The sequence below is a fragment of the Electrona antarctica genome (genome assembly GCF_951216825.1).
Source record: "Electrona antarctica genome assembly, chromosome: 2".
In the NCBI taxonomy this organism is placed as follows: domain Eukaryota; kingdom Metazoa; phylum Chordata; class Actinopteri; order Myctophiformes; family Myctophidae; genus Electrona; species Electrona antarctica.
This window is the reverse complement of record NC_136807.1, coordinates 30,886,225-30,900,306: the sequence shown is the minus strand read 5'-3', so window position 1 is coordinate 30,900,306 and position 14,082 is coordinate 30,886,225. Positions and strand designations below refer to the sequence as shown.

General features: G+C 41.7%; 1 protein-coding gene across 1 annotated transcript; it reads left to right on the top strand.

The window, feature by feature from the left end:
• The first annotated feature begins 2,538 nt into the window (after positions 1–2,538).
• Positions 2,539–10,030, top strand: LOC306915489 (dual specificity protein phosphatase 7-like). Its single transcript, XM_079492832.1, has 3 exons — positions 2,539–3,438; positions 4,646–5,077; positions 7,264–10,030. The coding sequence occupies exons 1-3, from the start codon at positions 3,015–3,017 to the stop codon at positions 7,569–7,571; spliced, it is 1,164 nt and encodes a 387-aa protein (XP_079348958.1). The 5' UTR covers positions 2,539–3,014; the 3' UTR covers positions 7,572–10,030.
• Positions 10,031–14,082: the final 4,052 nt, after the last annotated feature.

Below are 14,082 nucleotides of genomic sequence, written 5' to 3'. Positions count from 1 at the left end.
GTGTCTGACCTCATTTCTTACAATATTCTCCACATCCATCATTCTATTCTGTTTTGAAAATAGCCGATGCACAAGTTCACAACGCCTTGCAAATTGGCTATTTTCATAATATTCATCTGTGGAACTGAGTCAAAAAAAAATGTAATGCCTCTACTCCTACACAAGTGCTTGACAGGGTGGGGGGTCCCCATTTCTGGCATTTCAAATGTGATCATTTTGTGGGAGTCACCGCCTGAAAACGTTCCAATGTTGTGTGTGTGTGTCAGTGTGTGTGTGTGTGTGTGTGTGTGTGTGTGTGTGTGTGTGTGTGTGTGTGTGTGTGTGTGTGTGTGTGTGCACATGCTGGTTTAGCTCATCGCTGTGTTAATCCTGCTGCGCTGCACATCTGTGTCTCCCACTCACGTGCACAGACATATGAGCCACATGGCTGCATTCCCACTGCACTCATCTCTCTATCTGTCTCTCTCTCTCTCCTCATTCACATTCATTATACCCATCACTAGGGAATCTGGTAAATCTTCAGGGGTTGTGTAATAACTTAGACATTTGTTTTCTAAAACAAGAGTTGGGAAACACAGTCAAGCAATGAGAAAATACTTGCACATGGTACACAATACAAATGGTAGGCCTAGGCTACATTACAATTACATGATACGATACTCATGGTATACATACAGTACATACCATGTACATACTGTGGTACACAATACACATATTTCTGATGTGAAGAACGTATCCCATGGGTTTATGCTCCATCATAAATGAAAGGCAAAGGTACTAAGGTAGGCAATAGGCATGGAGGAAGCAGGCACTTGGATTTTCAGAGTTCAGAGTATGACTGAAATACATGCTGGTGATGATGATGGTGATTGGTGAAAACAAAGTCAAGTCATGATTGGAATGGAAATGGCAGCTTCAAGATGCAATTTGTTGTGTTGGATATGGATTTTATTATTTTCTTTTATTTGCAATCAGTGGTTGGATGCAAGGAAATAGCTGAATGAAAATTAGATTTAAAATAATGCTTTGTTATGGTATGAAGTGTACCCCTATCTTCTGGTTCTCAATAATTTAATTTGGTAATCTTTTGGGCGTACATAGTGGAAAACATTTTTTGGGCGAACTTCACATTGCATATTATGTATATCTTTTACAGAGGCACGTAAGTACATAACTTACATAAAAATAAGCCAAAAAAGCTTATTCGGGTAAAGTTTTATAATGTCCCATATGTCACTGGATCGCTACATGGGGTCCTTGGGGGCGTTCCAGGGGGGACCCCAGCTAAATAATAATTAGGGTCTGTTACTCAGATATTTTAGCCTACAATGTTCTTTTTCTTTCTTTTTTCCTTTTTTTTTAACACCCCTGAAATAGTAGTCTCAGCAAGGCAGATGGCTTCTTGGAGTGCAGGGTGACAATATTATCACACAAAAAGATGAAATTATCTACCTAGGTTCCATCCTGGAGGCAAATCTTTCCGGTGATAGAATGGCCACTAACGTAATCAAAAAGTCAACCAAAGAACAAGATTCCTATCCTCACTGGTCAACAAAAACACCTTGAAGACCCTAACAGCTAGGAGCCATTGTACAAGGTTTCTACGACTATGCATGCACCTCTTGGTACCACAGCACCTCAAAGGCCCTTAAAACAAGACTCCAGACTTCCCAAAACAAACTGGTCAGGCTACTAGTTTGGCCTCACTCCCCAAACCCACCTCATCCCTGCCCACTTTGACAGGCTGGAATGGCTTAGGGTTGACGACAGAGTACAGCATCTTGGGTCTGGTCCACAAGATTCGATATACACCATCAATATACCCATGTACCTGTCTAAATACTTCCTTAATGTCAGCGAGTCTACACCCACAACACCAGAGGGAGTTCAACAAACCATGTGCAACCCAGATACGGCACAAACAAGGGACTTAATTCAATTCACTCCTATGCCACCAAAATGTGGAACACTATACCAACAGTCATTGAGACATGCAAATCCCTTGACTCCTTCAAAACCGCTCTCAAAGGGCACCTACCGCAAAAGTTGAATCCCCCACCCCCTTTTCCCCTCACTGTACAGTGTATATGTTTTTTCCCCCTTTTTTACCTCCTCTATGATGATTTCCTGTTTTTGGCTATAGAAGTGTATATTTGTGATGAATTAAACATGGTGGACCCTATTGTAAACAAGTGTAATTCTTTATGGTGTCGTCCACAGTTAACAGTTTTGTATTGAGTTGTGCTTGAAATGTACTGTAATTCTCTAATCTGTTAATACATAGGCCTACTTCAATCAATCAATCAATCCTCAGAGTTAAATGTACTCTGGGATCCCAATATAGGCTACGTTAATTGTAAAATCAGTAATGCATATCAAAACTGGGGTTTAATATTGAAATGAAAAGCGTTGAGAATCACTGCACTGTCTACTACTATGTCTATGTCTTTAAATCACAAGGAATATAAACCCCTCCCTCGTTCTACTGTCAACTAGAAAGAAAAAAGAAAAATCATTCATGCGTCGGAATGAACGAGAACGTGCACGCAGTGCGCGCGCACACAGACAAGCGAGTAGAGAGAGAAAGAGAGAGAAGTTGAACTAATTGTTGTTAGACATTTTTAACTTGACATTTATACGCGAATCGGCGAATGAACGTGTAATAAACGTCCGCTGCACGTCTGTCTGCGAATTATTATGATTATTATGATTATCTAATGGAAGTGGAAAGATGAAGAGGAGGAAATCTTTTCTTCGTTGTCGGAGAAGAAAAACTGAAGGAGCGCGACCGATGTGTAAAAAGAAATACCCGATCGCAACAATTTTTTTGCGCGTTGATAATATGAAAGCTAGTTAGAGTGTGTGCGGCATGCGTTAGTTGGGTTCTCTTCTGTTTTGTTTTAACAGTGGCACATACATACATTGTATCCTCGTTACTTAAAACAATGTAGTCGCTAAAAAAAAGAAGAACGAAACGGTCTTATAAATAACATGTCATTACTGAGTTCGAGAACATGTCGAACAACGTGACGACGACGCCGAAGCCGTGTTGCAAAAGCGTGGAATGGCTGCAACTCCAGTTGGAGTCCGGCGGAGGAGGACTCGGAGGCTCGGCCGGGGGTTCGGGCGTGCTCGTGCTGGACTGCCGACCGCACGAGCTGTACGAGGCGTCCCACGTCGAGACGGCCATCAACGTGGCCGTGCCGGGCCTGATGCTCCGCCGGTTTAGGAAGGGCAACATCCCCGTGCGGACCTGCATCTCCAACCACGAGGACAAGGAGAGGTTCGTGGGGCAGTGCGCCGGCGGCGCCACGGTGCTGCTGTACGACGAGAGCACCGCGGACTGGAGCAGCCCTCCGTCCGGGCCGGGGGGCTCGGTTCTGGGGCTGCTGCTCCACAAGCTGTGGGAGGACGGATGTAAAGCGTATTACCTGGAAGGTAGATTACACAATATTTGACTTCTGTGGTTCTCAAACTTTTTTTTATTATTATTATTATTTTTTTTATCATTTCAAGGACCCCCATAACTCTGAGAGTGTACAAATAGAAGTATAGAACGGGTCCATTTGGTTCTATTTGTCCATTCTCAGAGTTACAGATCCATTTGGAACCCCATCAAGGAACCTTGAGGGTCCCTGGAAGGCTGGAATGTATGATGGATCCCACTTTGAGAAACCCTGTTTTAAGCCCCAGAACGCGTTGTGAGCTTTAATTGTAGTTCTGCTATTTTCGGAGTAGAAAATGTAATCAAAAAGTCGTGTGATGATGAGGAGTTGTTTACTCCGTCCGTATAGCCTAGAGTAGGGTCGCCTCAAAGAAAAGAAACAACTGAACTGATCTACAAGCTTGCGACAGTGTTATAACTTATTACTATAGTTTGTAGATCTGTTCTTTTTGGAAAGACACTATGGAGCAAATTGATGGAATAAATTGAGGTTTATGCTTATTACAATATACAATCGAGCCCGTATAATTTAATAATGGGAAGAAGTTTATTTACTTTCTTTTGTCTACTTTTGAAGTTTGGAAATCTAATTGTAATTACTTTACAAGTTTACATTATTATAGATTGGTATGTTAGAGGGATTCATTCATATTATATATAGAGTAGCTTATGTCTAAAACATTTCTGGTGTCTGTCACTGAGATTCTTAATTAAAATTCCAAAATGGCTGCGCAGTGTTTTTGCTCCAACAGGACCAGGCATGCATTTCACAAATGGTCTGTTTGGGAAACGTGAACCAAAAATAAATCTGCTCATTTCGGCAAGCGGCATCGTCCTAATACTGTTTATTATTATTATTATTATTATTATTATTATTATTATTATTATTATTATTATTATTATTATTATTATTATTATTATTATTATTATTAAGTAGCTTCAGTCCATGATGTGATGAGTGTAGGTCATATTAACCCGAGTAGTGGATAAATCTACCTCTGTGAAATGGGTTTAGTACTTATTTAGATGACCAGGGTCCCCCAGGGCCTATAGGTCTAGTATTTGCCTCTACATCAAATCTCTTTGCTGAAAATAACCAATCTACAAGCTCACAACACGTCACATTACGAGCTTGTAGATCGACTATTTTCGCAGAATGTTCATGTGGTTAACTAACTATGCACTTTGCCTCTTGTCCAGGGGGATTTCTCAAGTTCAAGATGGAATATCCGGAACATTGTGAGACTCTGCACGACAGCTCCTTTCCCGGTTCATCTCCGCCGCTGTCCGTCATGGGGTTAGGAAACCTCCGGATCAGCTCAGACTGTTCCGACGGCGAGTCGGACCGCGAGCCCAGCAGTGCCACAGAATCAGAGGAAAGCCCAGTCCCCGTCGGCAACCAGCCGGCCTTCCCGGTCCAGATCATTCCGTACCTGTACCTGGGCTGTGCCAAAGACTCGGCCAATCTGGACGTGCTGTCCCAGTACAACATCAAGTACATCCTGAACGTCACGCCCAACCTCCCCAACATGTTCGAACACGACGGACACTTCAGGTACAAACAGATCCCCATCTCGGACCACTGGAGTCAGAATCTGTCTCAGTTCTTCCCAGAGGCAATCTCATTCATTGGTGAGTATAGCCCATTGGCTGACCGAGTTAAACAAACACACCCATTGGTTATCTGCATCAACCGCATTTCAACACATTTACTATAAGTTTGCATGATAGACAGACAGACAGACAGACAGACAGACCTTTTTTATACACGTATGTTTGCTAGTGTGATATAGGAACCCATGCCCCTGTTATGCAATTCAGAGCACTTACTGCAGCATCCATTATCATAATACTTTGAGTCCAGTCTATGACATCTCCTTGATAACACCAGGAATCTCCATATATGGGGATTTGTGGATTTATAGATATTTCTGGAGTACCACTGATCTGACCTACTTCACACCAGCAGACACCACACTCAATTGGGTCTCCAGCGACGCGCACTAAGTTTGAAGTGGTTCTCGAGATACACAAAGGACAAAGGACACAATAAATCACTGAATGGTTAGAGGCAGTCTGAATTGTACTTTTGCTACACGTAACCCATTTTCTCACACCTCCACTTGAAACCACAGGTGTTTCTCTTTGTGTGTGACGTGGGTGGTTTGGTTGGCGGTGTTCCGTGCTCACATGATTTAGTGGTAGAAGGAGGAAACATGGCTGTTTGATCGCCAGGTCATGAGTTATGGTGCACACACATCCTGATTGTGGCGAGGCAGGGCGTAACACTCAGTTTGATGATATCTGTAAACATGTTTAAAAGAGGATGTGTGAGGTATGCTCTTATCAAGATGAACTGAGTGTGTGTAGATAGATCGGCAGTTATGCAACACAGTACAGAAAAAGTATACTTCCAGGAGTAAAAAAAAAAAGATAATAAAGAGTAGGTAGAAAAGCAAGAATGAAGTACCAGAAACCAGGAGATTAGCGTGGTGTATGAGCTAACACTTTTATAGCCAGACTTTTTGATCGTGAAAATAAATCCTTCACTGTGGGAGCTTTTCACTAACCTTTGAAGAATCACCGGTCGTAATCATAGCTCCATTTCACAAAAGTCCGCCTTAAAATAGTGCCATCGCTTGTAATAGTGTTGAAAAATATTCCACGTTCCCGATCAACAACAAGAACGGAGAACAGAGCGACATGGAGGCTGGGGGAATTGGTTAGACGTAAGGTTGGTGAGGGGTGCGTTAACACGACCGGATTAAGGTTGGTGAGGGGTGCGTTAAAACGACAGGATTAAGGTTGGTGAGGGGTGCGTTAACACGACCGGATTAAGGTTGGTGAGGGGTGCGTTAACACGACCGGATTAAGGTTGGTGAGGGGTGCGTTAACACGACCGGATTAAGGTTGGTGAAGGGTGCGTTAAGGGTTGGGAGAGGGTTATGGTTAGGTTTAGGTGTGCTGCCCCGTGGGAGGTTAGGGTTGGTTTGAGATAGGTTGTAGGACTAATGACTGGTCTAACCAATGACTAGTCTAAACTAAGTACTGCACCAACCTGATGCTCGCTGAGAAGCGAGCATCAGGTTGTTTTTTTCCGGTCATGTGATCCAAATGTGTTGAGGTATCACAGAGTGTCCGCTGAAAACCTTGTACTGTATGTCTTAAAAGTTAACAAAAACGGAGAAAAAAAAAAACACAACTAGGTATAGATCCAGTATAAATGTAGTCAAAGAATTTCATATTGACTACTATGAATGTATGTGTAGTAGCATATATGTGCATATGAGGAAGTTTACCTGGTGACAATATTTACACTATAACTTCTCAATACAGTAAAGAAACTTAGGAACAATATATAAGCTATGAAAGGGCATACATATTATTGATATGGATGAATAAGTATTCATTTACATGAATATATGTACAGTATACAGTATATATTCCATGTTCCATGATAGGCCTACATTGAACTGAATAAAATGTGTACATAGTAAAATCCTCAGTGTTAATGTACATACACGAAACTTGAATGAAATTACAGATTATTTGTTGATGTGACGATCTGACTTCCTTGTGTAAGTTTGGATGACAGTCCTGACTCAATATACCTCAATATCGTGAAGTATTGTAGATAAAGATCACAAAGCTCCTATGTGGAAAGAGCATGTGACGTCACACCATTGAAAGTCAAGATTTATGATCATTTTATGTGTATAAATTAAAGCTCAATTGATTAAAACCAGGAAAATATAATAGTGTTGATATATTGCCAAGCCCTATGAATATTCACCAGCGGCTGTGTTCTTCTCTCACAGATGAGGCGCGGTCCAAGCAATGTGGCATCCTGGTCCACTGTCTGGCGGGCATCAGTCGCTCGGTCACGGTCACCGTGGCCTACCTGATGCAGAGGCTCGATCTGTCTCTGAACGACGCCTACGACTTTGTCAAGAGGAAGAAGTCTAACATCTCCCCAAACTTCAACTTCATGGGGCAGCTCCTGGACTTTGAGAGGACGCTGCACAGTCCCTGCGACAACCGCTCCACGACAACCAATGACAAGCTCTACTTCACCACGCCGACCAATCACAATGTCTTCCAGTTGGACACATTGGAGTCCACATGATGAGGGTAGACCAGACTTTGACCCTCTATGTTGCATTCCGTAGCTTGTCAAGATGCCTGGCTGGCTGGCTGACTGCTGCTGTTCTCATACTAGCACAAACAAAAGCTACAATTCGATCCCCAAGTGGTCAGCTTCACTGTCGCCGAGATGCGGTTGAGGGATTTGCTCAACATGCTCGTTGATGTCATCAAGCGTGCATCCGCGTGTGATAGCAATAAAAAAATATATAATAATTGAAAATATAAAGAACAGGGACCTGGCTGATGGCAATGGCAAGAATATGTTTCCAGTTGAAGCAGAAATTGTGTGGAGAGAGGGGAGTTCAAATTAAATGGCAAAACAAAAATGGGATTCATTGATACTTCATTGGAGCGCTGAAAAAAAAATATAAGCCAGTTTTGTAGTTTCTGTACTAGTTTGTCACGCAGCAAGGGGTGTCTGGCATCATGGCTTCCATTGAAAATGGCTTGTAGCCTGTCGCTTCTTTGCTGCTAGTGTGAACGTAGCATCAGGCAGTGAGTCAGTCAGCAAAAGCCTCTGGGTTGATCTCTTCACGGCCATAGCTGAGTGGGTACAGACTAGAGGTCCCTGGTTGAGTAGACTGGGGTCCGCCCGGTCTACGTGTCGCAGTATCCCTGAGCGAGACACATAACCCCTAACAGCCCAACCCGTCATCATGACCATCTAAGCAGCCACCAGCTCACTGAAACACAATTTCCCCTGTGGGATCAATAAAGGTTTACCCTTTTTGTTTCTTTTTCATGGTGTGCATGCACCCCTTTTGCATAGCAGTACATACTCTAAATAAGGTCCTCGGATGCCTTAAAGAATTGACACAAGGATTGCTTTTGTAATCCCCCATACATGGTACGTATCGTAAGATGCTTGGAGGTGCGCAGTACTAATCACAGGACATTAACTGACTGTTATTTCTTATTTGTTATTCATCACCAGCTGAAAAGTGGATGTGTATTTCTTTGTAACTCTTGTGCCTGATTTATACTTGGCTGCATGCTGTGTCGCACACCAAAAATAGCCAACCTACAAGTTCAGAACCGATCGTGAGCTTGTGGATCTGTTAAGTATAAATCAAGGTTTATAGTTAATTTGCATTGTTGGTCTGAAGAAAGACCAGTCCCATATGTTTTGATGGTACTCTAGCTGAGGCAAATAAGCTACTACAGTAGGCTGACCTTGAATTATCGTACAATCTTCCTCGATTGCAGCTCGCTCACAGCAGAATGGACTTGACCATTGAATGCATTTTACCCAGAATACCTTCACTAATGTCTTTACATAGCAAACACAGTAACATTAGCCACTTATGGTTGCGCTTTAAATCTTTTCAATGGTTAGACATCACAGAAATAATCAGTGGTGAAATATATTTGTCCAACAACTCTCTTGTACATTCTGTTGATATCAACGGCATCATTTTGCATACTATAATGTTCTGTCAAAGACTTTGTTTCCTGTCCCTCATATAATTCATATCGTCTGTTCCTGTGGCCTTTACTGCACCTTAACACCAAATTAATCTACAGTATGTCTGCTTCCGGTAACTACACAGTAAAATCCTAAACAAAGACAAAGTACACCACAAAACGAACTACAAAGTAACTCTTCAGCTACAAATTAATGTAACACTTCCGGGTCCATTTAGTTAGAGTTGTACACTCTCAGAGTATTGTTTTCTTTCTTTCGTAAACAGAAAATACATTTTCAGGTCGGGATACCAATCTCCAATCAGGAGAGAATGCATGACAAACAAGTGAAATTGGGAGTGTCCCACATGGCATTTAATCTTGTTTATTAAAGAGCTGGAGAGACGGGAGCCCCCTGTTACTGAACAAGCACACAATTTACCAAAAAAAATCATGCACAGCACCTTAAACAGTGTGGATTCTACTGTGTGTACAGTACAAAGGATTGTCTTTTGTCATGTTTGAAACAGCTCAACTGTACATGTTTTCCAACCGAGTCTACCGAGTCTGTTATTTTCAATGTTAATTCACAGTCTTCATTCTGCAGCTAATCTTCCCGTGGCATAATTATATTAAGGGAAAACATTACATAATTAGCCGTTCGGTTCTCTTCTGCCAGTCTTGTCTTTATTAATGTGTGAGCTCTGAGCAGGGGACATGAAAGAAGTTGGACTGATGTGAGATTACCTCAGAGAGATATTTTCAGGGACTTTTATTTTTTATAAGGCAATTGTATTTTGCCACAGCCTCTTAAAGTGCATCCAAGGGCTGTTTTGTCTAGTATGTGTTTTGTAAAGATGTACATACAATTTGGTGGTCATAAGGGGCGGGGCAGGGGAGGGCAGGACATTTTCTTAAAATCATGAAGGATGTGAAAGTGACCCTAGCTACTTTATGTATAGTATATGTAAAACTAAATGTCAAAGACATTGTGTACAAGTTTATACAACAAATATATTGTATATTTTTACTTGATTGTGTGTCATCTGTCATTGCTTTCACTTATATTGAACACTTAAGAAGTATCCAATGTATATACTTTAGGGCCTAAAGCCAAGTCCTAAAGTTTAGGACACTGCAATATTGACTTTATATCGATATCGTTATAATGTTTCATTCCCTGGTTTGTAAGGCATTGGGCTTGTAGAGCAGAAATTGTAAAAGAAAGAAGAAGAAAAAAGGTATTGCCACTATATCGTTTGATTTACATTTGATTATTTTGCTTTCATATTTGATGCAAGGTGTTTTTCATTGCAGAACGGGCACTATAATTATAATCTTTCATAGAAAAACAGCACTATAATTATAACTATAAAAAATATATACCAGGTCCACCACGGTGTTAACAATATAGTTATAGTTAAAGGTATGGTGCTTGGTGTGGAATGCCCTTAAGGTTCACTATTCTATGGCAAATATTCAGCGGAAATATACAAGATGTAGATAGACTATTTACATTTAAATATACAATCTGTAGATAGGCTATTTCCGGCGACTAGGGCTTTATTTGGTGTAGAGGGAAATGGAAGGGGGGCTAGTATAGATCCTGTGATGACTGCTCTGTTCTTTCACCCTTTGATAAATGTGATTATTCTTTTCTTTCTCAAAGACCTCATCCAGTGACATCACCACCACCATGTTCTAATCTCTGCACTCATCAGCAAACCATCCATTTCCAAAACACCAGATTACAGTACTGTACACAGTACAATCCTGAGTGTTAGTTAACCATTTAATTTAACTAAACTGCTACACAAATAAACGTGCCATGTCTTGCCTTGCCTAATAAATCCAGGTTACATCACCTTTTTGACAATGTAATTAAGTTCAGGACAGGTGTGCAGTGTGCTACAGGGTCCATTCCAACTGACACACAGTATAAAGTGATTTGCGGACCATGATTTGTTTTAAACAATCACATTGTTTTGGAGGACAGAGGAGGCAGAACTGTAAATTATGCTAAGGACCTCATTCATATGATGATCGTCATCATTTGCATGTGCATCCATCCGTTGTCTCCGACCTAGACCATCAGGGGCATTCTGGCAGCCCTGCACTGATATATGATAATATTCAGCACATTTACACAGGTTGGAGCATTGCATGACTTGCAGCAATAAGCTGCTTTTGCTAGATGGCCTGCTCTTGGCAGATTTTATTTGGGGGTTTGAGATGAGTTGCTAACTGTAGTATGCAGTTGGTGTTCATGGATCTGGGTAGCTCGTGATCATTAGCCCATGGTTTTAAGTCCCTCAGTTCTACTAATGGGGCTGTTGGAGATGCACTACACACTTGATTCTGCCTACTGGTCTCTGATGTGGTTCCATGCTTGTTCTCTGCTCAGTGGGAGTGAAGAAACAACTTTGACTTGAATTAAACACTACTTAAATAGAGCTGGCTTGATTGCAGATGATTGTGTCCAGGTGGGCACCCTGGCAGAGAAGCAGCTCCAGGCTCGCCCACTCCTAGAACTAGGTCAGAATGTGAGACAGAACCAACATATTGCTACCAGTAACATGAAAGCTAACATATTTTCGATAATAACAATACATATGATATATTTCACTACATCAGGCAGTCTTATGAGTACATTCATTGTAATGCTAAATGCAAGTCTCTAAGTGTAATAGTTTGGAAAACAAAGCCCACAATTGACTTTAAAAAACAAAAATTGGCCTACTTTTGTCCTTTCATGTCAATATGGCTGCTCTGAAAAAAGGCCTATAGCCAGTGTTTCACAACGATCTTATTCTTGGAGGTTTAAAATACTACGCTGAAATTCAATCTTGGTTCTCAGGTCTCCACCCTCAGAGCTGAGATGCCTGAGGAGATTTTGCTGTAGTAAAGCCAGACGCTGTCAACCAATGGCAGAAGAAAGAACCCCTCTCTTCCTCTCCGACAACTGAGAGAGCAGCAACGCATGAAGGGACTTGCCTAGCAACACCTTGCAGTTGTGATAATAAAAGGTGTTGAGTGACGGTTTGGCCGGCGTGGCACATACCTGCAGGGCCAACCTGTGATTATGTGTGGAAGACGCCCACGCCGTGCGGTAGGGCAGGAGGAAGCCACGGGGACCTGCCTTCCCAGACTCAAGGGGCCTCGCATGAAACAAATGCAGAGGAAGGCGCATGCCTTGAGAGAGATGTAGGCCTTTGGTGGTAATTAAAATAATGAAGCCTTCTCTAGCTGAGGAATCTCTAGATTACAAATACACTCGTTTTTTTGTTTGTTTGTTTGTTTTGTATTTCAATGCTATAAACATTGAGAACGAGGGTCTATACTGAATGTTCACACATTCACATACATTTATCCCTTGAGTACTGAAAAAAAAAGACACGTCAATATACAAAACAATTATACCTCTCGAGTTTAAAAAGGAAACCAATCCTTGTAATCATAATCTTGTCTATGGTAGGGGGGTAACTAATGGTCACACAACTTATTGATATAAAAAACAAAGGCTTGGATGTCACATGAATACTAAATCTTTTCATCACTCCGGTGGCAAAATCTCGCTCCCTCATCCCTACCGCAGTGCATGAGTGGAATTGGTACATGTTCAAAATTACTTCCTGTTGGGAAATTGTTCCCCTGCTGTGAGTTCACAACCGCTCCTCACAGGTTCTTATCTGATAATTAAAGCCTGATTTTTAACCACAGAGGTCGAATATAGGCAATCTACAAGTCCAAGCAACGTGTCGCCTTGTTGCTACGTGTTGTGAGCGTGTAGATCGGCTAGGCATACCCTTTTGTGTTGTGTAATTCCTGTAATTTTAGTACGCTACCTGCTCTGGCTTTAAAGGCAAAGTGTGAGGTCTTACTGAGGAACTATTTCATTCAAGGAAGACTTTGCACCCTCATTATGTGTGCTTCAAGAGTTTCTTGATCTGGCTTAGTTGTAATAATGCAAGGACTAAATGAAAGCATCCTTAAGCTCTACTAAGTCCAGGATAGACCAAATCAGCATGATATCACCACAACCATGAATGTGTTTCCCGGGTAAATAACGCCGGCAGCGGTAGTATTAATTAATTCATCTTATTTCTGGAATAACAAGACACTAGAAAGCTAGAAATATATTATTTTGACAAACTAGACAAAGTTAATGTTCTGGACACTTTATTTTATATTGTGTAGAATAGATATCCATACATGTGTGTGTATAAATATTCTGATCTGATCTATTTCATTATACAACTATTGCAGTAGGCTACAGGCCTGTACACACGTGGGCATCATTTGCGGGCAATGGCGCTTTTTGTGTCCCGTTGTGTCATTCGCTTGTGTTTGAAATTATTTTGAATGTAATTGTGGCTCACGCCAGGTGCACCATCTTCTCATTTGATGCCGCACTCCCTTGGGGCTTCAGCAATACACATGCCAAACATGAAGGCGATCAGTTGGACGGTTCTCGAGATACGTGGGACCTGCACACACAGTCTTTGTGGAATATTTATTTATTCAAGCTTTATTTGACCCTGTAGTAGTTACAGGCATAGATATCAGAGATATATTTTTCAAGTGAGGTCTGGTCATTCATACTGATGCAATAGAGTCCTCTTCATAGATATTAATTTTTTGGGTAAAGACATGTGAAAGATGTGCAAGGGAAAATATCTTTCTACAAGCAAAGCCCCTAGTACTGCTTTCGGTGTAACAGACCGATTAGTGAATTGTTGAGGAATGGGAGAAGCCAAAATGTGTCCAGGTCCAGCAGAAAGGAACAGAACTCACGATTTGTAAAACAGCAGAAAATGTATAGGCTACAATATTGGCAAGCAACACCGACATGCGAAGAGATTATACATTTGGATTAAAACCACCACTGCTGGTTACTCAGCAGTGGTGTGTGTGCGTGTGTGTGTGTGTGTGTGTGTGTGTGTGTGTGTGTGTGTGTGTGTGTGTGTGTGCGTGCGTGCGTGCGTGCGTGCGTGCGAGCGTGAGATGGTGAGAGGAATCACAGAGCAGAGGCCCAGGCCCATCAGTGCTGGTCCACACCTGCTGTGGTTCAGAACATTAACAGAAGA